Genomic DNA, 27,014 nt, shown 5'->3' with positions numbered 1-27,014 from the left:
TGGGAACAATCCAAGTAATCCATACATGCAAAGAAAGTAGAACAAATAAACTCAGAAATTAAGTTGTGTGTGAAAATGTGAAATGACAAAGGGGAAAAAGTATTGAAAACACGAAGGGAGGTGCAAAAAGGCATAGAAAGCCAAGACAACACCTAAAATCTATCAATAATCAAACAGCAATCCAGCCCCTTGCAAAAGGCATTTGTCAACAACACCCAGAAACGCCGCCGGCTTCTGTGGGCCCGAGCTCATCTAAGATGGACTGATGCAAAGAGGGCAAGTGTTCTGTGGTCAGACGAGTCCACATTTCAATTTGTTTTTGGAAATTGTGGACGCCGTGTCCTCTGAAGAGGAAAAGAACCATCCGGACTGTTATGGACGCAAAGTTCAAAAGCTAGCATCTGTGATGGTATGGGACTGTGTTAGTGCCAACGGCATGAGTAAATTACACATCATCTGTAAAGGCACCATTAATGCTGAAAGGTACATACAGGTTTTGGAGAAACGTCTTTTTCATGGACGTCCCGGGTTATTTCAGCAAGACAATGCCAAACCACATTCTGCACACGTTACAACAGCGTGGCTTCGTAGAAAAAGAGTGCAGGTACGAGACTGGCCTGCCTGCAGTCCAAACCTGTCTCCCATTGAAAATGTGTTGCGCATTATGAAGTGTAAAATATGACAACGGAATTGGAATTGGGGTTGTACTCCGCCGCCATCACCTGTATGCACGCTCTCCCCACAAGACCCCATTTCTGGGGGGAGTATGTCAAAGGTCGTTTAGTTTTAATATTTGGAAAAGACAGTTAAATACTGTGAGAATACAGTCTGGTCGGATGACAGCAAAATTTAACTGTTTGGATACCATAATGCGCACCATGTTTGGAGGAGAAATGGCACTACACATCACCCTAAAAAACACTATACCAACAGTGAGGTTCGGAGGTGGGAACATGATGGTGTGGGGCTGCTTTTCAGAAAATGGTACTGGTACACTTCACATTATTAAACGAAGGATCAATGGGCAAATGTACCGAGACATTCTTGACAAAAATCTGCTGCCATCTATGAGGATGATGAAAATTAAATGAGGGTGGACATTTCAGCAGGATAAATGATCCAAAACATACTGCTAAGGAAGCTCTCAATTGGCTTTAAAGGGGAAAAAAATAAATAATAATAAATAAAACTGCTAGAATGGCTTAGCCAAACACCTGACTTGAATCCAATCAAAACTGAACTCAAGGTCCATAAAAGAAGCCCACGGAACCTTCAAGATTTGAAGACTGCTTGTGTGGAGGAATGGGCCAAAATGACCAGAACAATGCATGAGACTAGTTTCACCATACATGTGGTGTCTTGAAGCAGTCATTGCAAACAAAAGCTTTTGTACAAAGTATTAAATGAATACCAGTTGATGTGCTCAATACCCTTTTCCCTGTGTCATTTCACATTATTACGCACAACTTATTTTCTGAGCTTATTTGTTGTACTTTTTGTATGTATGGATTTGGATTGTTCCCAACATCCGGTGAAATTTTCAATGAGAAAAATGGTGACTACTTTTTTCAGCCGCTACGTGCTTTGTCTGAGTGCAACTTGAACCTTATCAGTGGCCAATTACTGTAGCTTCAACCACTTTTCTTCTTTGCTGTTTAATAGCTCATACTGTGATGACAATACTCACCGCTTGCCTTTTTATAAAGCCAATAGGTGATGGTTTACTATTTTTGGTTGATAATAGCCAAATCGTCTGAGCTTCTTGGAACGAATCTGAGCCTTCTTCTCCCCTGTTCTAGCCAAAGCAGCTCTGGAGGCTGCCCCAATTAAAAGGGCCTAATGATGGCTCATGTAGTAGCCCTGCTCATTGTCCCCCTGAATATTTTTGAGTGACGGGGTCCGCACGGCTCATCCTGGACAAGTGTTGTCATGTGCGGCCGATAAAATGGGCTGCAGAAAAGTGGGGGAAATGAGGTGAGAAGTGTTGCATCTGCGTCACTTTGATCCAAGCTTTGCAGACATTTCCCTCTACTTAATGGTTAGCTTAATTACTTACTTAATTATTGGCTCACTTTTAGTTCCTGGGTGTGCTGAGTAAAATCATAATTTATATAGCAAATGGTTAACGTGTTTGTATTGAGCCTCTATTGCTGTGGAGCCCTGTTGTTTTATGTTTGAGATTTGCTTAGATTGGATGACAAAAATGAACTATGATTTTTCAGGGAGACTCATAGAAACGATTCAGTTGTTCTCAGACAAACTTTGGCTGCAAACATTTAGACGGAGAGAAGTTTAGTGGTAGAAATTGGATGGATGGTAACAAAATAGGTTTATGATTTGTAACAGTGGGGCCACATCTTATCATATTCAGAAATGTGCACATAATTTAAGATATACTTTAGTTGTTTGATGGCACACTTGACAGGTGGGCACACGTTCCAGATACATGACTATGTATGCAAGACAAAAAAAACATCAAATATTGTGAACTTCATGAGCAATAAACCATTTATTTGTTTGACAGACAAATTTGTATATGCGCAACCCCGGGCCCATAAAATGTTTCTCATAGGGCTACTATATATTATAGCCATTATATGCAGTTGTACAGTTATAGTAAAACACGCACAGTGCTTTGATAGCATGCATTTATTTTCCTTGTCTCAAATGTCATTTTAGATTTATTGAAACTATTTGCCTTTGCAGGTGCTTGATTAATGTTAGTCATTCCTCCCATTCTCTTCTGATGATATGGTTGTGCAGTTCATGTCAAAAGGATTTAGTCGAGCGAAAGTGGTGATGAAAAGCAGATTCCAATGTGCAGTCTTCACTTTTTTTTGTCGAGCAATGCCAGCAGATGCTCAATGTTTAAAAAAAAAAAATAATAATAATAATTCAATGCCTGTACCCCTAAGTGCTGTAATCATTTTGATGTTAAGTCTTTTTCATTTAAGGTTCTCAAGACTCCATTGATCCAGCCTGATCAATGGCACTGACCGTGAACTTGATTGGTCCATCGCCCTGGGGCTTCAGAATAGTTGGAGGAAGGGACTTCAAAAAGGCCATAACTGTATCTAAGGTATTTTTCAAGACTCGCCCTGCTGCTGAACCTTGTCTTGCCTTATCAAACTGTATCCTCTGTTTTTGTCAAAACACAGACTGTAATGGCATGCCATGCAAAGTCAATTTCCTCCGCACTACGCCCCTTTTCTTGTCTTTGTTTGCATCCACAGGCTGTCTCATACCTATTTCCTTGCCTGCCAAATACATTAGAATAGAATGGAAGTAGATTACATTAGAAGGAAACCACTGATTACAGTTACAGTGGAAATTGAGGTGGGAGGTTTGGTGTTCCAGGTCAGGCGTGCACGGCTGAATGTGTTTAAGTACGGATATGTGTTTTTTTGTCAATGATAACATGCACGTACCACATACACCAGTAGTTCTTGCATAAGCTTACGACTGTTTTCCAGATCAGATTTTTATTTCAGTGTTCCACATATCTGCATGCAGGAGACACAAAGCTGTGCCCACTGCACATCCTGCTCCCACGTCATTGCATTTACCCACAATCCCAGTAGCTCTTCAGCACATAGACGGAGTATAAATTTGAAAAGTTGTGCAAGAGGTGATGCTTCCAATTCTCAGTTTCAATCTCCTTTGACTTCGAAAGCATTTATTAGTGACGTATATTGTTGGATTTTTCTTACCACTACCCAGTTGGTTTCCTTGTCTCAAATATCAAACATCTTCTTTGAAGTCTCCTAAAGTCCTGCTGTGAGAGATAAAACTTCTTCATTGAAAACGATTGGCAATGTCCAGTTTGACTAATGGCCGTTCTTCATAGTTTTCCCCATTTGCAGCTGAGAAGCTTTACGGCCGATAATGTGAATCTGGTGGCACCGGCATGGATGCGCTATTTTATTGTTGTTGGCCTGAATAATAGTGAATTCTTGTTATACTTGGGCAAAGACTTGAGAATAACTCATCCAACTGCATTTAGTTGATTTTAATCCAGGCATGTCCTGATCAGAAAAGACACCCGCTATTGTGGGTCACCACAGCAACACTTAACTGCCTCTTGAAGGGCCACAGGCATGGCCCCTCTGCCCTCTTGCTTGGCTAAAGTGACAGGCATTCTCTCTGTAACAGACACTTTTTCTCTGGAGACTCGCACTGTCTAGCACTTTTATAGTGTTTTTGCATTTTGTTCTTCCCTCTCTTTATTCTTAATTGTGAGCTGAAGGTCAGTCTCATAAGCACATTTTTGCTGAAAATGTCAGTCCACAAATTTTACCAATTGTATAATTAAGCCTTTGACTTTGGCTTTTATTTTAATGCCTGTGCGCCGGGGTGTGTGAGGCCTGAAAACAGAAACTAAAGTTTGCTTTCATTACAGTGGAATTTCCTCTGATGTGGCGGTGTGACATTGGCTTTGACGTGTAATGAGTGTCGTTGCAAAGGTCAAACCATCAAGTCTGTCACACTAAGAACTTCTCTCAAAGGCTTTCTATCAATCTGCCTACTTTTGACCGACATTGCCTTTTCATACGTGCTAATAGCTGTGTCAACTGTGTCTTCTCTACAGTTTGGATAATACTCTTGTATTAGGCAAATGATACAGCCATTAGATAAACTGGTAGCATTTGAGTACATTTAGCTTATTTCCCCCCCAGCAATTTCTGTCATCGACAAGTTGTCTGCACAGGCACTCGTTAAACTGAGTGTAAATGGGGCCTGCGTTTATTTGAATACTTTTTGTTTTTCAACAGGTCAACGGAGGCAGCAAAGCAGAGCAAGCAGCTCTCCAACCAGGTGACGTCATCTTGGCAATCAACGGGGAAAATACTGCTGACATGCTAAATGCAGAGGCCCAGAACAAAATCAAGAACTCCAAGACTCATCTGCAGCTGATGGTGGAGAGGTATGCACCATGAATCAAAGGATTATGATCTCCAAATTCTTGTGGTTGAATTTAGCATTAAACATACAAAGATAATGCATACTCAGGTTTTTTTCAGTTCATAAACATCCCTCATTTATGCCAACACTACAGTCAGTTCTACTTCTATCTTCCTCCACGCTGTTTTGTGTTTTAGTTATCATGTAAACACTACACAAACAAAACAAGTGATTGCAATCAGGGGAAATACCAGTTTGAGTGGGAGCCACATTGTTGTTTTCCCTGTTTCTCCAACAAACGTGTTTGGGAAAACTTGAAAATGTTTCCTTTCATTAAGGCCTGCTCTTGACTGGAAATTTAATGTAAGGTCTTTCCTTAATTCCCATTTCTTGTCACGGTCTACCTATCCTTCACCGACATAGTCTCTCCTTCTTTTTGGTCACAGCCAGACATTCAAAAGCTGTCACCCACACGTACTTTCACGTTTACTCCTTCGATGTCCCGTGTCCGTGTCAGTGTATTTTATTTACCCTGTCTCCCACTGAGCCAGAAGACACACTTGCATGGGGGGATTAAGTCGAGAATGAACAAACACTTCATTAATTGTTGAAATACATTGGGAGGAGGGAAGGGTTAGATATACAATAGCACACAGTTTAGCAGCATTTGTAGTTGATCAAATCCATGAAATGAGCATCGTGCACAAAATGAGCCATCATAGCCGGTTAAAATAACATTCCCAGTATTGCACACCGCTGTCTATGAATTATAACGCCTGTGCTTGCTCTATAGAGCAAAATTCCAAGTCATGATTAAAACTAGGACATGTGTGATGGCCTTCAGCTTTTTTTTTTTTTTTTATTACCGCCACTTTCTGGACTGGAGGGGTAGTGCAGTGTGGTTTTTTATACCACTGCTACATACAATACTGTACATTATCACTCACATTTGAATAAAGTACCCTGAACATTTAGGAGTGGTGGCGATACAAAGCAAATGGGCCACAGCGACCTTTTTAGTACCAGGAACTCAAAAGTTCCTGGGCTTGTTGAAAGTGGCTATTTATGACATCATTTACCATGGCTTCTTATTTATTGAAGTTTCTTGTTCCACCCTCACGTTCACTACAAGCAGTAACAAAGCTGTAACACCTTCTATGAAACTCCCCTCTGTGCCATTCCTTGAGTCTTTTTATAGTCTGGTGAAACTGCATGTGAATAACTTCCAGGTGTGAGTGAACTCAGGAGGAATGTTAAAAATCCCCAACTATTTGAGCCACTGAATCAGTGAGACTGCTCTCTGAGCTGTGAGATCCACGTTGTCAGCAACACGGCAGGCTGACGAGTGAAGCATCTCCATTTCAAATCGATTGTTTGTCGTAGCGCAACACCACTCTCTGAAACATTCCATGTACTGTAATCTGTGGTTCGATTTTGAAGTCAATGATGGAGTTAATTCATCCCAAGGTTTTCATATAGATGCTTGATTTCAGTCAAAATACCAGTATAGTTCTGTTTTTGGAACATTTTAAAGAGGTTGACACTCTTCTAAAATAGTGTTGTTTGCAGTTCCTAGGGTGTGCTCACACGCACATTTTTAAATGATCTATGTTTGCAGAGAATTCCAGCAGATCTGGTTGTTGCAATAACCGGAAACAATTAAAAACTCTGGCTTATTTTGTACACTGGAAAAAAGGCTGATTTGCATTAGCTTGAAACTTGAACACTGCTTCAAAGAAATAATGTGTTATGTATTCTCAGTGTGGAATTATTTCTCCTGTCATTTCAATACTCAACAATTATTTCAGTTTTTAGAGAGTGAGAGGTAGTCTTACAATGCACACATTTGAGGAATTCGCCCGAGGGAAGTCCCCTTGATGACAGCTGCGAAGAATTTATATGTGGATAACATCTATGGTGGAAAGTCAGTCGGCGTTTTTGTCAAACGCACATTCATCTTTGTATTGCAGAGGTCAGTGCTTATAGACTCAACACTGATGTAACTATTTAACCTTTAATACATCTGATTGTCTGTTGAGCCCCACTTGTCACCTCACACTGACAAAGGTAGAAGATAAGGGAGGAATAAGTGAACAATTGTCAGTCATGCATTTCCCTGTTTCAAATCATTGACATTTGTCTAACTTCGTCTGGAGATGTAATGTTTTTCAGCTTGTGCGCTGCTTCCTTTTCTTGTCATCTCTTTCCTACATGCAGTATTGTGAGCTTAGGCTATGAGAGGTGGTGTGTTTCTGCGTGATTTACCACAGGCATCCGGGCCTTCCTGTGTGCCTCATTACAGTACCTCAGGTTTGGGGGGGGGGGGCACCGTGTGTTTGAATTGGCCACTGAACTGCCCATTTTTTCCCCCTTCAAATTGAATCATCAAATTGCTTGCAGAATGTGTTTTTACTTAACTAAAGCAAAAGTGACTAGAGTAGTTGGAAAGAGGCGGGCCATCAGAGGAATATTTTTGAAAGGGACACAGTCGGATGCCAACAGACTTGCTTGAACATTATCCAAAGCGGTCTGAAAATTTTCCATAGTGTCATTTTTAAACAGTATTCCAGTCAGTAAAAGTTTAACATAAGCTTCCACGCTTATACTTTGTTATTCAGCAGTAATTGTTCCAATGTTCTTGAACTGAAAAACTGTTGGATTTGAATATTAAGGTAACTTTAAAGCTCCCTTTAAATCATTATATAATCTATGTTAATCCTTGGCTGATCGGTGTGGGTTTCTGTCTTTCAAGGCTTGAACTTTCCAGCCCTCGGCAGACAAATGGGATCAGCACCCCTGAACAGCTTACTGGGCGCTTTCAGGTCAGGCTTATTATTATTATTATTATTGTTATTTTCCTGTCATCTGTCTATTTGGGATTTCATTTTGTAAACTATACTCTGATGCACAAGCTCAAGCCACCTTTATTCACAAATGTATATTTAGTCCCCCATTGAGTTAGTTTCCTGTCATTCAAATGAGTGACTTTGTCATTTTGGTCACAGCGAGTACTTTTTTGATTTTATTGTGGTTGCATGGTAATTGTGAAATCCAAATGCAAAGATGATGAAATTACAGAACATGAATCCAATACTGAAGTACATTCCTGCATTGGGATGATTTGTAGGAAGCAGTAATAGTAAGTCGAGATGAGAACCAGAACTACAGAGAGTACAGCATATCCAGCCCTGCATCGCTGTCACCTGTGCCGTATTCACCACAACCTCCCAGCAGTCCTGATGGCAAGAAGGAGAGGTTGACACCCAACACTAACAAGAGGTAGCGGCTCCCCTGATCACAAGTGTTTGTGTCCATCTGGTTTCAGATACCCAAAACTATATAATTGGACAAATGAGAGAGAGAGAGAGAGAGAGAGAGAGACTGAGACTGAGACTGAAAATGCTTCAATTTGTCAGTGGAAAAGTTTGTTTCAAACACTAGTATGAGGATTGTGTCCAGAAAGCAGGTTTATTCATCCTTCATAAATGGTAAAAGGATGTTGTACAAAGAATCTGGCATGACAACATAGTTTAAAAATGTCGTATGCCAGGAAAAAGGAATGAATGACTGACTCATTATGCAGATTTATTGAAATGGGTTTTAACAAATCAGTCATACAGTTAGTTTATAGTATCAAATTCAACATGCAACACCATACCACAGTTTTAATCACAGAAACATGAAATGCAGAATGTGTTTTTTTTTAAACTGTTGCAGTACAGAGAAAAAGCTTAACTGCGTGTCACAATTACTATCCAGAAACGCTGAAATGTTTTAGACAAGTTGAACTAAATACATTTCATGTTTGTTAATTTGTATTTCTTTCTAACAGAACAAATTAACATTTTACCTTACCATCCATCTATTAATTCATTATAAGTACAGTATTATAAAATACTGTTGAATTACATTTTGGAACATGAAAGCATTGAGTTTTTCGACACAGAAGGTTGTCCACCCACACAAATAAATGTGTCCTGGAGCTTTAACGAAACCAAATGATCGTTCTCAGAATTGGAAGCGATCTTATTTTTTATATAATTAGTCTGAAAGAAGTCAATCTTTTAAAAATTCCTTTCAGGGATAGTTGAGTCTTTGTTAAATGTGTTCTGTTTAACATGTTGAATAGGATTAAAATTGGACAAAGTGCTCTCTTGACGCTGCAGCATCCAGTGTCAATAGGTATGAGAATAACAAAGTGGAGCCACAAGCTTTTACTGTAGTAACAAAGGATATGCATAGGATATCACATTCCACCATTTGCATTCACTTTAACAAAAGCAGAATGTGGAACATTCACCACACTTATTGTATGCTGGCCGTTTGTTGTCTCTCTGCGACAACTTTATAGGCCACAGGTCAAATATTTGGCCTAGAGTTGTTTTAACCTTCAACTTTTTGTGCATTCATGTTAATCATATTAAATTATTTTCTACAATATTTGGAGTGGCTTTGTGTATAAATTCATTGGAAAACAATAATAGTGGTTGGTGTTTTGCATTATAATATTGCACTGATTACCTTATTACTAGACTGCGTACTGTCATACACTGTAATAAAAATGTGAATACTAGAAACATTGCATCTTTAATCAACACACTTGCTGTCATTCACCCTCATTTGCAAACTGGGATAGGCTCCAGCACGCTGCGACCCTAGTGAGGATAAGTGGTACGGAAAATGGATCGATGGATGGTATTCAATAGTAAAAAAAAAAAAAAATATATATATATATATATATATATATATATATATATATACACACACACACACACACACACACACACACCCTGAAGGTCCTAACAGGAAATATTGTCCATATTTCCTGCCCGATTATAAAAGCATCACTTACTACTTGCTTTCCTTATGTTGTAGTGTCCATCTGCGCTCATGGTCGCCAGAGGAGAAGAGTCATAGACTGTCCAGGCCACTTTCACAGGTTAGTTTTTGGAAACTCTTTTTGTTTAGTTTTCAACTTGGTTAGTGGATCTGCCTCGCAGTCAAAAGGTTCTGGGTTTGAATCTTTGCTCAGTGCTTGCGGGAGTTTTCTCTAGGTATGCCGGCTTCCTCACACATTCCAAACAACATGTTTATATGTGCCTTGTGATTGACTCCACCAATTCAGGATGTACCCTGCCTCGCCCAAAGTCAGCTGGGATAGGCTCCAGTTCACCCTTGACCCTGAACGGGATAAGTGGTAGAAAATGGCTGGATGAATGGATCGTAAAAGTTGTCCTGATGGTGCGGTTCAAGTTTGCACACTACCATGTGCTGTAGTGGTAGCATACCACTGTGTTATTGTTGCGGTCATAGTTTACATTTGTCTCAGGGTTTAGTTTCTCTTCTGATTATTTTTAAAACCAAATTTTTAAACTGCACTGCCCGGTCCAGAAATGAAAGAAAAGTTTGAATGTCTTTTTAAAATTATTTTTTCATTTTTTTTTAAAATTTTTTTTTAACTTGAACTGTAGCACATTGTGTGGGATGCCCTTCAAAGCGTCATTGTGTTTTATGAGGACGTTACTGTAACATCATAAACAAAAAGGTTTCAACATTTTTACAGCAGGGTGTGTATAAATAAGCAACACCAGTCTTTTGAAATATTTCACATTTAAGCCAGACAGCAGTTAGAATAGATTTGTCATCAAAACAAAGGCCTTAACTTTGGGTCGTTTGCAAGGAAACCCTATAAGTCTTCTTAAGCAGTCAAATATGTGAAGGGGACGCTTGGGGTTATCATGGGAATGCCACCAAACAATGTTGTGCTTATTTAGAGTTCTAGCAACAAAACCAAAAAGGGGTTGAATCAGGCATCTGCAGAGCCTTCAGTGAGCTTTAGAGAGAACATGTTGTGGGAAAGTTCATTGTGAGCTATTTCAGCTATTTGTTCATGCTTGGCCTCACTAAAGACTGAACATGTGAGATGACTGGGCAGGAAAAACATACAAGACCGCTTGTAATGGCACAAGGAATTCCAGAACTTTTTAGAACTTGTGTGGACACTTCATAAAGTTTACAAATATGTGGAAATGTAAACATCAAAACATGTGAGTGTTCCCCCAAGAAGCTTCAGGCCAAGAAAGTTCATTTGAATTTGGGATACTTTTTGTTTTGTGACAAATGAAATGGGATCCTGATGCACGAGCTGCAAGAGTAGAGCCGGGATTTACAAATCTATTTGCCCGTGCCTTTCAGAGAGAACTCGTTAAGTGTGCGTTACGACAGCAGTTGGTCTTGCCCCAATAATATAACTACCGTATTTTCACGACTATAAGGCGCACTTAAAAGTCTGAAATTTTCTCCAAAATGGACGCGGCCCCTTATAATGCGGCACGCCTTATATGTGCACAGAGTTCCAAAATCTGCAAATGTTGTTGTGTGACTTTAATGTGCGCTCCGCTTGACTGACTGGGAGCATTTCCTGCCGACACGCTGCTTATATAGAGAAAGGCGGACGTGACTGAGGACAGCATGCGGACGTAAAGGGGGAAGGGTGCGTGTGACAGAGGACTCTAAAGACAGGCTCCCAGTAGGTATATAGTTCCGGTATGTGCATCGGTTTGGCTAAGGACCCCCAAAAATGGCACCTACGAAGAGACGTGCTTACAAAGCACAGTTTAAACTGCAAGCTATCAGTTACGCGGAGAAACATTGGAGTTGAGCAGCCACGAGAGAATTCAAGATCAACGAATCCATGGTTCGCCAGTGTAGGAAGCAGGAAAACGAGCTTCGCCAAGTCAAAAAGACGAAGCTGAGTTTCTGCGGAAACAAGGCGAGGTGGCCCGAGTTGGTCTTCCAATGGATTAATGAGCAAAGGACAGCTGGGAGAAGAGTATACAGTCACCATTCGACTGAGTGCAATAACTCTGAGCTTAACGAATGAACTCCAACCGCTGGACATCGGTGTAAACAGGGCGTTCAAAGTGATGTTGCGAGTGACGCGGGAGCCATGGATGACAGATGGCGAACACATCTTTACTAAGACTAGGAGGCAGCGCTGGGCGAGTTACGCCACAATTTGTGAATGGATTGCAGATACCTTGGGCTAACGTGTCTGCTTGCACTGTTGTTCGGGCATGAAGACTTTACAAGATGTCTGTGATGTTACTTGAATCTCTTCAAGGCCGATGAAGGCTGACACAAGTGAGATAAGTGATATTCACTTGGATGCCTGAGGCGGCGGATTGAAAAGGAGATGACAGAGCTGCCCAGAGTTAAGACTAGCGGAAGAGAATGAGGTTTTGCTGCCAGGGATTTTAACAAGATAATATAAATGGCTGGAGGCTTTTTAAGTCATAGTTAATGGTCATTTAATGCTTCGTTTGAGGAGATGATGATGATAATGAGAGAAATTTCAGTGGTGTGTGGTGACGTGATCAGCGTTAGGCGTAGTTCTGACGGGACGGTTATATCTACTGCGCAAAGGTGTTTTTACAATATGTTGGTTGTTGGATTTTTATTTGACTTTGATGCAAACTGCCTTTATAAAAATTAATCAAGCTGTATTTGACCTTGAATCATTTTATAGTGCATTTCTTTTAAAGTTTCAATGCATTTCATTTTAAACACAATGAATAGATGATAATTGGCATCAATTTTTATTTTTGATTTTATTTTTTTTAAACCTTAAACAAATTGCGACTTTGCCAATTGCGACTTTGCCAATTGCTGCATCCCTGTTTGTAACTGAACTGCAATTTGAGATTTTGCCTTGTGCAGTACAGTCTTTTTGTTACCCATTTTTTATGGTCTGTAAACTGATATAAAATTTAATTTCTGACTGCCATCTGCGCTTGACAGCTTCAGTGTGTACTATCATTTTGCCTGGTGGATGAGTTATGGGATTTGGCTGACCCTTTTCCATGAAGATTGTTGACTGAGGTTTTAAAATGATTAGCATCCCACTGCAGTGCTGTGATTAGCGAGTTGAGTTCTTTTGGAGCGCCCTGTGGGGAACTGGCCGGGAAGAGCCTTGGCCGCTGCGTACATTATGCTGCTTGGACTGGCAGGAACACTGCAGCTCAGTATATGTGAGCAGTAGGAGGCTCCATGACAAGGTCCCAACTGCGAGGGGAACAGCACTACTATATCAGGTAGTGAAAAAGTGTATGAAAAGTGCTTAAAAGGCTTTTCCACACTTCCTTTGGATCCCTCAGTGAGCAAAGTGGGATGTGCGCAACAGGATCCCCCTGTTTTCCAGGGTGTTGGGTATCCTGAGAAAATGCAGTGTACAATAGAGGCTGTGACGGTCCAGGCTGTTTCTGACTGGTGCTGGTTTTGCCTGTGCATTACAAGGCTTGTCCTTGTGTGACGAGAGCTAGAAGAGCGGGTTGCTTGGAAAGCGAGGAGCCTGCCGACCTTCCCAAACTGTATTAAAGACATTGCACCAATTTGCAAAGTCAAGATGTTGCTGAAGTGAAGAAGAGCTCTTTGTACCTGAGAAACTTCAATACTTACTTGTCCTGACATGCACATTTATAAATTTCATTTTCCTGACAGTGATGTATTTTCTGTGTTCCTGAAGTTTCCATCGAATGTTATGCATGTTTTTCCAGGAAGCATTTACTGTGGCAGTTAAACTTCCTGTCCCTTATGTTATGATAATATAACGCTGTACTGTTACAACCCTAGTAATAAAGTATGCTTGTGTTCGGAATGAAGAAAATCATGCACCATTTTAGTTCTGAGCGAGGCTGCTGATTTGGCAGTCCTGCATAGGCCAAGCCTGTGTCAGGAGTGGTGCCGCAGTCTGGCAGTGGCCACACTGAAGGGAGGTTTTCTTCCTGTGTACAGTGGGCCCTGTGACTGATCTGTGTAAGCCGTTTTAACATGGACTTTGAGCCATTGTGGCCTCTGCAGACATCATGCCTCTCCTCATCCTCGCCGATAGATCAGCCTGCTTCTTTTTCTTTCCCTTAGAGCGGGAAAACAAACTGGGGCACTTTTGATTTCGCCTTGCTGTGCACTCATGGGGGGGGCACCGGCCCCGCAAGTTTTAATGTGCGGGTGTTTGCTTCGAGAGATGAGCCTTTACAGGTCGCTGCTGTTTATGAAGGTGGTTGAGCTGTGTGTCAACATTCCAAAAGTTGTCAAGGGAACGAGATTTGTAACTTCAGTGTATTCGTCCAAACGTTTGTGCCAGCCTACCAGTGTATGACAGTCTGTTTTATGTTCAATGGCGCCACAGTTGAAATTGTAGGACGTTTTTTGTGACTGCGACTGACTGAGATTGGCATTCATCTTTTGCATGCCAATCTTTGTGATTTGCTTTTGGACAAATTCTTGTAAAGAATTATAAGTCTTTGGCTCTATCCATGTATTGTACAGCTGTATTTTAATTTTATTCTCCCAAGTTACTATGCCTCTCTGGAAAACCAGACCTACCACTACCACATTGGTTCTTGTTGGTTGAAAGACTTTTTTTGTTTTGTTTTTTTTTCTTCCCCCAATTGTACAGAAAGTCTGTCTTCCAACTTATTTGACCAATTTTGATCGGAATTGTTTTTCATCTACTGCTAAATCATAGTTCTATTACTGAGCAGCATATAAAACTGTTAACGTACAGTATTACCAAAAAATGCCACCCATACTAATCTTGGGTGTAACTGGCACCTAAACCTGAATTAAATTCTTATCACTGTTTTGGAAAAAAAAAAAACATGGACAATTAGACAATGACTGCTTCTTCTGCTTGAATGTACTGTGGAACCCTGCACAGCAGAACCCCAAAAGCGATTGTAGGTTGACAAGCTTCATATCAGGAGTCTGAAAGTCTTTACTGTATTTTTCACAATTCCCGTGCATAGTCAGTCTATTTTTGAATGATTTATTTATTTTTAACATGCCTTGTAGCATTCTATTGTGAACTTGGTGATGCATAGCTCATTGTCCCGTTGTCTCTCCTGTTCATTTGGCCTGTAATCTTCTACAGATGGTTTATATCAGGAGTAGCCTCATCGTGTGTGGCCAGCAAATCATGAGAGGGGGATTAGTACTGGTATCACGTTATTCCATGTTAACGAATGTTGTATTATGTAAGCTTGAGCCAAGAAAATGTATTTAGAGTATGTTATGGAGGAATCGCATTAAGTTTGACTTATAAAGCTTACTAGCGAATTGACTGGGAGCATAGTCAAAATATTAAAAGAACAGTTTCTTACCAGACGACCATACCCTGAGGTTACAAAGCTGGATCCTTGCGTACATTCCTTGAAACCCGTGCAGAACATAGTTCAGACCTGAATATACTGTTTTGTTTGAATAATTAACAGATTTTTTTATTTTTTTTTGCAAGGCTAAAGTGCCCTGCTTGTAGATTCCTAGTGGCCATATTTGAGACATCTGCGACCTCAGACCTTGTATTAAGAAGTTGATCTCAGGCTATAAAAGCTTTAAAGAATTTTAATGACATGGAATCATTTGTGACATAACCCGATGGTCTTTGTGTTGTCTTTGGTTGCGTTCTCCATTGCAGAATGTGGGCACAGTTATGCTAAGATGTACTGTAATTACAAGCCTAGGTCAATCAGTGACAGTGAATGACTAGTGAGTTGATTCCAGCCTCAGGCCTTTTGTTCAAGACCTCCAACAAAGAAAACCACTCGAGAGTAAACCCTGTAGATACACACTTTCATTCGTAGTCCTAATAGTAGTGGTGTTTGGCCTAGTAAGTCTGCTGTATTCCGCCTCATTGTTGTTTGAGTCCCATTATGTGGGGAGATATCTGTTCAATATCTGTTCCTCTACTTTCTAATGGCAATGCCAACTGTCCCAAAATAAAACTTTGCGAGCATCTGCACTGTGTAGTGCTGGCCCGTGCCCTGTAATTGAATCGGTGGGGTGGTAATGATGATGCCAGAGTGGCTTGCTTTGAGCCAGACCGAAGGCCCCTCCACTGGAACTGTCCCCAGCATCTCCATTGGGCTTGATCTGAAGCAGCTGCTTTCACTCGAGTTTGCCATTATCCTGTTTTTGTTTCTTGATCTGGCCAATAATCGGAGCCTTGTTTAGCTTTTGAACACAAACCAATCATACTATGCTCAAGTTAAATTATCTGCCATACTGTATTATGTTTAATTAAATACACGTTTATAAGCATCATGGTCTGCGATCATCTTCTTGACAACAATACTTTCATCAAAGCCAACTTTTAATCTCAAAATCTGATTCACAGACTAGTGAGTTTGGATAAAAGAGGAACTTTAGTTGGGACACTTGCAACACCTAATTGTCCCCAAAATTCTGTCTTTAAAAAGATAATAGTGAGTTGTGTTTAACATTTAATTGTCAGATGTGTATTCATTTACAATACTGTATATTTTTCTGGCGGTATTACACCTGTACCTAATGGTAAGTTAAATGGTATAACACTGCTGCCGGACATTTACCTGTACGCAACTGTCCTTTGACAGCAAGTTATGTGACGTACAATCTTGACAAACAAATATTTTCTGACAGAAATACCTGTACTGCTGAATAGCGTGCGTAAAACACACACGGGTTAGGTAAAAATAATACTGATCAAATTTTCTGAATAGCTGTGAGGAAGGGCCACAGGAGACCGTCTTTGGACCACTGTTGTTTTCCTTATACGTTAATAATGTCAATGTTGGTATCAAAAACAGTTACATTCATCTGTATGTGGATGACACGGTAATCTACTTAATTTCCCCCTCAGTTGAACTAGCTATGCAAAATCTACAGTCTGAATTCTATGTAATCCAATGCACCCTTGCTAAACATTGGTGTGAAAGCCAAATCGAAAAATATGATCTTCACAAAAAATAATAATTATTATTCAGTTAATGCAAATAAAGAGTATTATAGAGTACCTACTGTTGATGGAACTCCTTTGGAAAGGGTTTCCTGTTTTAAGTATTTGGGCATCTGAAGTCATGACATGTCTTTTTAAAAGACATGTAACGCAACTTTTAAACAAAGTGAAGCCTTTCAATAGCAATCTTTTACATAAATATTGTCTTCCACAGCACGGTGCGAAGTATATAGTACAAGTATCAGTTTTGGACAGTCAATCAAACCTTTGTTTGTATAGCACCTTTCATACTTAAAAAGCAACATGTGCAACTTTTTAATTGTTTTTTGTTTATACCTTGCATTTATAGTGTTTAATAATTTATTTGCAAAAGAGAGCTTGCGCTCAATTGGCCGTCCCTGAAAAGATGACTAAAATTAAGTACAGCATGTAATACACAGTGTTACTAATGGGTGGCCAACCGATTCTTGCAAGAATTATTCACTCTTTTGGGAAGTCTGTGCTTGTACTTGAAAGTGCCATCTCTTACACCTGTGCTTATCATATCCTTGGACTTAATCCACAGCGTATAATACTCGTGTCCTAAATGCACCTGTGTTAAATTAATCCTGACTTTATCCTGCAGTCAGTAGTGGGAGCCAAGAAAACATGGCTGGCGCACATGCCCGCGTACCAAACTTACACCATTAATCATTTTATCGAATATTAGTAATGATAATTGGTGACACTGTCATGTGGTCTGAGATCATGCATATATAATAGATGCAAAATGGACCAAGCAATGATTTTCAAGCAGTTTTAGTGAGTCTAATCTAAAGTATTTACCAGCTGCGCTGTGTTTACTGCAATTAAAGCCTTCAGAGGCCATTGTTTCTTTTTCTTCCTCCTCCTTGTTTTTCTTCACTGGGCTGCATTCCTCCTGAGTCTCATAGATCACTCTTGGGGTATTCACTGAAAAAAGGGTGGTTGGGGGAAGAAGGGGAAAAAAAAAAAAACTGCTGCTGTTGGAGAGCATGAAGATTCATATTGAGCAGCCAGACGGTTACATAACCTACGGTTGGTTTGCATTAGTGATGATTCATCTGCACCACGGTGTGGCTTCATTGGGACTTCTGAAGGGATCCCTAAAGCATGTCAGGTAAATGCACACCCGTGCAATGGGCTCCCAGCAGGAGAGGATGTGGCTTTCTCTCCATTGTTGTACACTGAGCATATGGTATACATGATCTTATTAGCCTGCAGTTATATTGTTGGGATTATCCTGGGAAGAATCCCAGGGAGATGTCTCTGTGACCGTTTTGGGTAACTGCTTCATGGCACGCACCACTAATCTGCCCTCTCACATACAAAAACGAAGAGAGAGGAAATTGCACTCGATTGATAAGACAGAAACATTGTTGAACGAGTTGTTGGCTTGAAAGCGGGTGGTGGCATTGAACGGACCAATATTCATCTAGTCACTGCCCCAGTCTTAAATCCATGCCAAGAAATGGAATTTGAGTCTTAAATGCACGGTGGTGATTTCACCTTGCATGGACTCTTAACAGATGTCACCCGTTGAAGGTTGACAAGGAAATAAGTATTTCTGTGAAAGTACTTTAAAAAAAAAAAAAAAATAATAATAAAATAAAAAAATATATATATATTTATTTGTATTCTGGAACTTTGCATATACAACCCCAATTCCAATGAAGTTGGGACATTATGTTAAACATAAATAAAAACCGTATACAATAATTTGCAAATCATGTTCAACCTATATTTAATTGAATACCCTACAAAGACAAGATATTTAATGTTCAAACTGATGAACTTTGTTTTTAGCAAATAATCATTAACTTAGAATTTTATGGCTGCAACACATTCCAAAAAAAGCTGCGAAAGGTGGCAAAAAAGACTGACAAAGTTGAGTAATGCTCATCAAACACCTGTTTGGAACATCCCACCGGCTAATTGGGAACAGGTGGGTGCCATTATTGGGTATAAAAGGAGCTTCCCTGATTTGCTCAGTCATTCACAAGCAAAGATGGGTCGAGGTTTACCTCTTTGTGAACAAGTGTGTGAGAAAATAGTCGAACAGTTTAAGGGCAATGTTCCTCAATGTAAAATTGCAAGGAATTTAGGGATTTCATCATCTACGGTCCATAATATCATCTAAAGGTTCAGAGAATCTGAAGAAATCACTGCATGGAAGCGGCAAGGCCGAAAACCAACGTTGAATGCCCGTGACCTTCGATCCCTCTTGCGGCACTGCATCAAAAACAGACATCAATGTGTAAGCATATCACCACATGGGCTCAGGAACGCTTCAGAAAACCAATGTCAGTAAAAACAGTTCAGTGCTACATCCGTAAGTGCAACTTGAAACTCTACTATGCAAAGCAAAAGCCATTTATCAACAACACCCAGAAACGCCGCCGGCTTCTCTGGGCCCGAGCTCATCTAAGATGGACCGATACAAAGTGGAAAAGTGTTCTGTGGTCCGACGAGTCCACATTTCAAATTGTTTTTGGAAATTGCGGACGTCGTGTCCTCTGGGCCAAAGAGGAAAAGAACCATCCGGACTGTTATGGACGCAAAGTTCAAAAGCCAGCATCTGTGATGGTATGGGGCTGTGTTAGTGCCAATGGCATGGGTAACTTACACATCTGTGAAGGCACTATTAATGCTGAAAGGTACATACAGGTTTTGGAGAAACATATGCTGCCATCCAAGCGACATCTTTTTCATGGATGCCTTCCCTGCTTATTTCAGCAAGACAATGCCAAACCACATTCTGCACGTGTTACCACAGCGTGGCTTTGTACTAAAAGAGTGCGGGTACGAGACTGGCCTGCCTGCAGTCCAGACCTGTCTCCTATTGAAAATGTGTGGCGCATTATGAAGCGTAAAATACGACAACGGAGACCCCGGACTATTGAACAGCTGAAGCTGTACATCAAGCAAGAATGGGAAAGAATTCCACCTACAAAGCTTCAACAATTAGTGTCCTCAGTTCCCAAACGTTTATTGAATGTTGTTCAAAGAAAAGGTGATGTAACCCCGTCCCAGCATTTTTGGAACGTGTTGCAGCCATAAAATTCGAAGTTAATGATGATTTGCTAAAACAATCAAGTTTATCAGTTTGAACATTAAATATCTTGTCTCTGTAGTGTATTCAATTAAATATAGTTCGAACATGATTTGCAAATCATTGTATTCTGTTTTTATTGTTTAACACAACGTACCAACTTCATTGGAATTGCGGTTGTAATAAAATGAGAGCCTTGTTTCCCTCAGGATCTGGAAACTTCCTTAAAAGAGCATAAATGGCATTTAGTCTGTATGTGACTGTAGCGGACTAATTATACATAAATGAGGTCAGTAATTTTTGTGGTTGGCATCATAGTAAATGTCTCTGGTTTGAGATGTGTGCTGCGCAAACTCGGTGCAGGTGTGGTGACTGGTAACTCACTCATGAACTCCTTTTGACATAATTATACCTAAATCAGTCAACCTTTGCTCATGGAACTGTGCACGTGCTTGGTTTCTGCTTGGAACAGCTACAATAAAAACCTAATGTGCACCTTTGCTCAGATGTTTTGAGTCTTTTGTCTCGACTGTGTATGTGGCGCCCTCTTTTGTCCAAATTACATATATGGTGGAAAAAAAGAAGATCCTGAGCTATGTGAAGTGAACAGCATTCCTGATCTCGTGACAGTGGACATTGTACAAAATGATTGTGACTAAGTGTGACTTGCACTTTATCTACGAGCCACTTCAGTATAAGCTGGCTTTCCCACCGAAGCAAAGGCTGTTGGTGCCAAATGTTTGTTGCCACACGGTCATATTGTGGGACTGAAGTACAACTGTAATCTACAGTATAAATCAAGATAAAAATAAATGAAGTTGCTGTGAAGGTTCTGGCCTGGCAGCAAAGGAATGCGGGGTATGACTCTTATCAAAGGGCACCAACGATGGTGGCTAACTAAGACTGCCGTTTTGTTTTTTTGCGTTTTGTTAATGCTGTAATGGTTCTTTTCTGTACACTTTATTTTTTGTCTGAGCTAATGAAGCGTTTGTACCCCTTTTTTTAGAAACAATATTTAGAAGCTCTTTGTCACAGTGAACTGTTGTTTTCTCGCCACAAGCTTGCTTTTTAGCTGCCGCTTAACATTCTTGACTGCTTCTTGGCCTCCCTTGACAGGACTTCTCTCCGTCAGACTACAGAAATAGTTCTTTGTCCAGCAGAACCCCGACCCCACCGGGACGCTACTCGCCTCATAGTGCCATTGATCAGGACGTGCCCATGTCTCCTCATCGCAGGTAAGCACCATGCATACACTTTGTACCTGTTTTGGGCTATATAATGTATTGATCAGAATGTTAAGGCCAGGTTAGTTGGCTTAAGTCTGTTCACTTCAACTTTCTTGGCCTTGAGTAAAAAAGTATTGTTTTAAGTTGCTCCTGTACTTTGTAGAGCTTTCATTCATGGTAGAGGTGATGATGTAATAATTTTATTTCACTACTATCTGATTATATGATGGAGCAATATCTCATCCTTCTGCATGCATTGCTAAATCACCAGCTCAATGATCTCAATATCCCAAATATGATTTAGGCAATCTCTCACCACCTCATAATCTTATAAGTATGAACAATGCATCTCAATTCAGCTTGCATTTTTTTCTCTTTTCTTTTCTTACTGTGTGTCTACTTAATACTTAAAACAGTGTTTCCCAAACTTTGTTGAGTCAAGGTGCATATTGTACATGAGAAAATATCTCCTGAAACACCGCAAATGTCGCCAGTTGGATACACAGGTTAATTATGTGCCTTGTGCCATCTAGAGGAAGAGAATTTGTTTTCCCTGTCACTGTATGTCGCTCACATAGATATGTATTCATTGTGCTAGCGAAAGGAGCTACGGGGAGGAGCTGCTGCTGATGATGTCCTACTGCAACTTTACCATTCGGTTATCTTTGAGGTCAAGAATGGGTATCTAGTTGTTTCAGATGCTACAGTGGTGAGGTCACCTACACACACATCCAAAACGATCCAATCAACAGTCATTAAGGATAGATGAAAGAGAGTGAGGCCTCTGTGCCTTGCCCAAGGTCACATCAGCAGTACTCAGAAGGTAGAATGCTTTCTCCAGTTGCTGATCTCAGTTTAGCTGATTTATTCTGTCTGTTTGTTCCACGGTTGGTGTCGAACCCACAATACTTCTTTTCATCAAACCAGATGGACAGAATTACTGCAGCCTCACAGTAGAATATTTTTTTTAAATAATGTTTCCCATATCTGAAATTCCTCTGGGTTGAAACCAGATACACAGACATTCCTTTTGTATCGTTGTAGATTGTTCCCTTTGGTTCAAAGGTCTGTGTTGAAACTGCAAACTGGTCATCAGACCACTGTCTCCATTGATTGTACAATTAGTGCAGCTGTCGTGTGTGTGTGTGTGTGTGTGTGTGTGTGTGTGTGGAGCTCATTGCAGCTGAAAACGCAAGCTCGTTCCTTGGAAACGACATCACTGAGGGTGCGTGCCGCCCACATGACATAGTTTAGCTCACTACTTGTGATTAGGTGACGTTGCTGTGATTTGACTCATTTGAGTGTCCAGGTGCTGCCCTCTTACCGTTGTGCTGACTAGCCAAATATTTTGTCTACCAGAAATGCACTTTGAGAAAAAGACTCTGTCCTGGAATTTCTTTGTGCTTTGTATCTCCTCTTTTGCTGCAGGAGGATGGACATTGGCCCCAGTTGGGTAACCACAGTTGATGTGTCAGCAAATGGAGTCAAATGCAAACAGCCAATGTTTCCAAAAGTCCGATTTGCCCCTAATTGGCCTCCGGTTTGAAGCCCCCAGCCTGCACACCAAGCCCCACTGCTTCTCCTTAGCCAATCACAAGCACTATGACACCCTTTTTCCCACCCATTTATACAGCGTGGCCAATGAATTGCAGTCCAGGGACACACCTTTCAGTCAAACTCTTGTTTTTCAGTCTTGTGTGCTCTGGATACAGTAGGTGTCTGCGATGCATCTGGCTGTGTGTGCTGCTGTGTTTTTTGTTCACGTTAAGTTCCTGGACAAAGTGTTGTTTTTGTTTAGTTGTCCTCTCTGTCTTTGTTGTTGAGGTGAGTGCTACCATTTCAAGTTTTACATTTATAGTTAATGGAGGTGTTCTCACTTCTATGTAGTATTTAAGAGTATATCTGCAAAGGTTCGTCAACATAGTTTTTCAGGACTCTCAAAGTCTATTTAGTTGTTTGTGCATGTTGCCCTCAAGCGTTTGGTACGTTACAAGAAATACTGACCACATTTTATCCAAACTACTTCTTTGGTACATTTCTGCAGTCCCCTGTTCCATGACCCCGTCTGCTGTTATTTGGTTTCCTCCCAGTCTTTGCTTTGAGATTGCATGTCAGGAGGGGATGGTGACAGACGCAAAAAAAAGGAAATGGAGTTGCTGAGGGTGGAGCCGAGCGTGTGGAGAACTCTGAGCTTAGGTTTTCACAGTCTGTTTTTAATTTGAGCCATGTTCAGGGATACCGAGAAAAGCGTCTGAGCTTGTGCTTTGGCTGAATTTTTGTCTTGTCTATTTGCCATGTCTGGTTTCAGCCACATCCATCTTGTCGGAACGACACACACACACACCATGTGATGTAGGACCTTGTACATTCAGACCTCATTATGGTGAAATGATTCACCTTGGACCATCATTCTTTCGAGACTTGGGCTTTCCTGTTTTGTCTTACTTCTTTAGAAGAAGCCTTGTCAGAGTGGGGAAAGTCCTGAGTCTGAGATTTACGTTGTCTAATGAGCCCGCTGGCACCGTGGAGTGAATGTCACAATGACTTTAGTCAACATCCAGCCCATGCCTCATCTCACTGCTGTTTGTTGTCTCCATGAATGGAGCCATGACTATTTTGTTCTCATTCAGCTCTATTCTTTCGTCTTCACCTTTTGTGCTCTCGCCACAAAAGGAGTCACGACTCTTAAGAGGGTTTGGAGACTCAGAGCTTCAAATTTCTATTTCGGTACAGTGGACCCACCGCTATTTGTTGGGGATGGGAACTGGGCCGGACCGCGAATCGCGCAAATCTGTGGATAATTGACGGCCATTTTAATTGCATTGTTAAAAAGAAATAGATTAACCCCAAAAATTCTTGAATAAGAGGGGATAAACTGCCATGAAGCATTTTCGGGATTGCCCCCCGCCCCTGAAAAAAAAATATGAGAATACTTGCCGAACTGTGCAGAGGTCCACTGTAGTCCTATTTCAAATTAAGGTTGCAGAGGATAAAACAAAAAAGTGCCTCTGCTTTTTTTAAGGACTCCACTGTTTTCACCACATCCCGAAAATGCAAGTTGCCTCGGCAGTGTTACGTGATGATTGGCGGGGCAGCCAATCGGGCAGACTCGACCGACTCCTGCTGTCAGCTCACTTGCCACCGAGCGGTTGCGTGCGTGTCGTTATCTTCGCGCACCTGGCTTGACCGGCGGGTCAGGTTTCTGGCGACAGCTGCCGCTCGGCACCTCGCTCGCCACACGTACTCGTCTTTCAGTTGAGATTTCAACTGATGTTTCTTTAGTGGGTGGTGAGAGTACTTTCACATTGAGTGTGCAAGATCCAGTAAATGTTTTTCCACCACATCAGGAACAAAGAATGTGCTTGTAAACAGAGCTACTGTTCTCTTGGCTCTGTCTTAATTAGCTGTCATGTTGTACTACCCCCTGGTGAAAGCTTACGCCCACCCCTGCTGTGCACTGACTGGCTGCAAGTTGCCACAAACAGGTGTTGTAATAACTTGTAATGGAATGCATGGTGGCCTCACACTTTGTTAGCCATTTTTGCGAGTTACAGCAGTGCTAAATACAATGTCGTTTCTAGCCTGTGGTGTGCGCTTCACACTTGATGCGTACAGGTCAAAGTTCCAAAGCCAGCTGTGCCCTTTTCTTCATTTCCTCTGCATTCCATACGCACAACTTCTCATCCAAATATGTTTTCTACTAAGCATGTCTTGCAGTGCTCAAGTATATAGTTGGTAGACGTGACTGTTATTAATTGTATTTTTTTAAAACTATTATTTACAGTAGTTCAAGCTCTGAACCGGTCATGCAGAAGTTTGACAAGGACTCCGAGGTGTACAAAATGATCCAGGAGAATAAGGAGTCCCGCACAGCACCTCGTCAGTCCAACACCTTCAAAATGCTGCAAGAAGTTCTGGAGGCCGACGAGAAAGGTTGGAACCACACAGCTTGACAAACAAATGTGCTCATTTGTAGGCAGGAGAGCGGGGGCAAAAAAAAAAAAGAAACTTTAAGTGCAAACCTCATGTGTAATAGTTACCGCAAACGTGGCGAAAAGTGGCGGATAATTTAGACTGCATGTTCACAAGCTGAGCTGAAAGCAATTACTATAAACGAGTACGTTGATGGCTCTGATGGCGTGCGTGGTTTAGAGCAGCACAGCCTGCAAGCGCTTCAGCTGCTCTGTCAAATACGAGATTCTTAGATTGTTTTCATTTGGGGGAAAATCCTGTTCCCAAATGCATCGTGCAGCTTACACTTCCATATGGACGTCATCATCTGTGCTGTGAGAAGACAAACTCTCCTGAGTGTAATTTGTTGTGAACGGCAGATTGCGGAATGTGTGTGGGAGGCAAATCAATTCACAACGAAATACACACTTTCACGACATGAAAATGACCAGTGAGAGGAAGGTTGAAAGACACAAACAAGCATCAATGGCAGTCAACACACCACTGAATCCATTCAGCACCTCACACTGTTTGTTTATATATATATATATGTGTGTGTGTGTGTGTGTGTGTGTGTGTGTGTGTGTGTGTGTGTGTGTGTGTGTGTGTGTGTGTGTGTGTGTGTGTAGAGGCAGCATTGAAGTTCCCGGGAAAGTTATCGCCCAATGTTCCGAAACCAAGCGCACCTGTGGGAGGAGTCAGCAAATACCACACCTGTGAGAAGTGTGGCACCAGCATTGTGTAAGGTCACATTTGTGCTTTTTTTTAGTTCAATGAAAGGCCAAAGGGTGCAACCAGTCAAAACTACAACAACGGCATTGACATAATCAGAAATGAAATTTTGGTGGGGGGGAGAAAAAAAATCTGTTTTTTATTTTAAGGCCACATCTTTAGAACTGATTTTAAGAAAATCCTTTGGCGGTCTGTTGTGGATATTACCGAAATGTATTGTGGTCATCATTAGATTAGATGAAAATACATCAACTAATAAGCTGCCGGATGTCCTGGAAAAAGTTTGGCCTCGAAGGGTTCACAGCGCTGACCTCCGACTGAATCCTCTCGTCTTTCCTCTCAGCACGCAGGCCGTGCGCATCGTGGACGACCGCTTCCGCCACCCCGAGTGCTACACGTGCACGGACTGCGGCCTGAACCTCCGCATGAGGGGTCACTTCTGGGTGGGCGACGTGATGTACTGCGAGAAGCACGCCAAGCAGCGGTACCAAGGTCCGGCCGGCTCGCCGCTGTCCCCTCGCCACTGAGCGGTCCAACGTCCGCCACATCGGACCCTCTTACAGACAATGGGAAGGGATCAACAATGTGGCAGAATTTCCTTTTCTCATCACATTTAAGTGTTTGGCAATACTGTATTAGCCTTCACTTAATGTTCTTTAATGACAATTTGGGGAGTTTTTCCATGTGGCACATCCCAGTCATTGTTGATTTATTTCTAAAAAAAAAAAAACAAACAAAAAAAAAAATATATATATATATACCTTCCATGAGTCAGTCCATATCCGTCACATGTACTGAGGCCACCTTTACAAACACAGCAAAACTTTAAACATTTCTACGACTCTTTTGACTCTCCAGGATCTGGATAATCATTCATAAAACAATACTTTGATAATACAAAGGGACCAAATTGGACCTGAACTGCACACCATGTGCTGTGTGTGTTTGTGTGCACGTGAACGAGAGGGTGACAAAAAAACGTGCTACGTTGACTATTGCAGACTCGAATGAATTATTTTTTTATTTTATTTTTTTTTTGCGCTAGGCCAGCAACATGTTCTATATCTCTTTGTAAACAGAATTGAATAAGAGGCAACAAAATATGTAGTTGCTGACTTTTGCTGTTGTTGCCAATGAGGGATTTTTTTTTTTTTTTCAATATACAATGATTTTGGATGTTTGTGTGATTGAACTGTATTCTATAATATATATATATATATATATATATACACACACACTAGTTACTATGCATAAGGTATGCACAGGACATTGAGTGTGGAAAAAAATAAGTGATATTGTATTTGCCATGCAGTTGGAGCAGCACTCTGCATGTGGCACTTAATAAATTGCACAACTTGAA

General features: G+C 41.0%; 1 protein-coding gene across 1 annotated transcript in view; it reads left to right on the top strand.

Annotated features, from left to right (window-relative positions):
- The window catches only part of pdlim2 (PDZ and LIM domain 2 (mystique)), a 31,601-nt gene extending 4,587 nt beyond the window's left edge, over positions 1-27,014 (top strand). Inside the window, exons 2-10 of the mRNA XM_061768514.1 lie at positions 2,955-3,079; positions 4,773-4,924; positions 7,655-7,724; positions 8,030-8,181; positions 9,778-9,841; positions 20,862-20,980; positions 24,756-24,904; positions 25,552-25,663; positions 25,998-27,014. Coding sequence (XP_061624498.1) covers positions 2,987-3,079; positions 4,773-4,924; positions 7,655-7,724; positions 8,030-8,181; positions 9,778-9,841; positions 20,862-20,980; positions 24,756-24,904; positions 25,552-25,663; positions 25,998-26,181 — 1,095 coding nt within the window. The 5' untranslated portion in view covers positions 2,955-2,986 and the 3' untranslated portion in view covers positions 26,182-27,014. The remainder of the gene's footprint in view (positions 1-2,954; positions 3,080-4,772; positions 4,925-7,654; positions 7,725-8,029; positions 8,182-9,777; positions 9,842-20,861; positions 20,981-24,755; positions 24,905-25,551; positions 25,664-25,997) is intronic.

This window comes from Phyllopteryx taeniolatus, chromosome 3, assembly GCF_024500385.1.
Source record: "Phyllopteryx taeniolatus isolate TA_2022b chromosome 3, UOR_Ptae_1.2, whole genome shotgun sequence".
Classification (NCBI taxonomy): Eukaryota; Metazoa; Chordata; class Actinopteri; order Syngnathiformes; family Syngnathidae; genus Phyllopteryx; species Phyllopteryx taeniolatus.
Note: the sequence above shows the minus strand (reverse complement) of the source record. Positions and strands in the feature narration are given on the sequence as shown.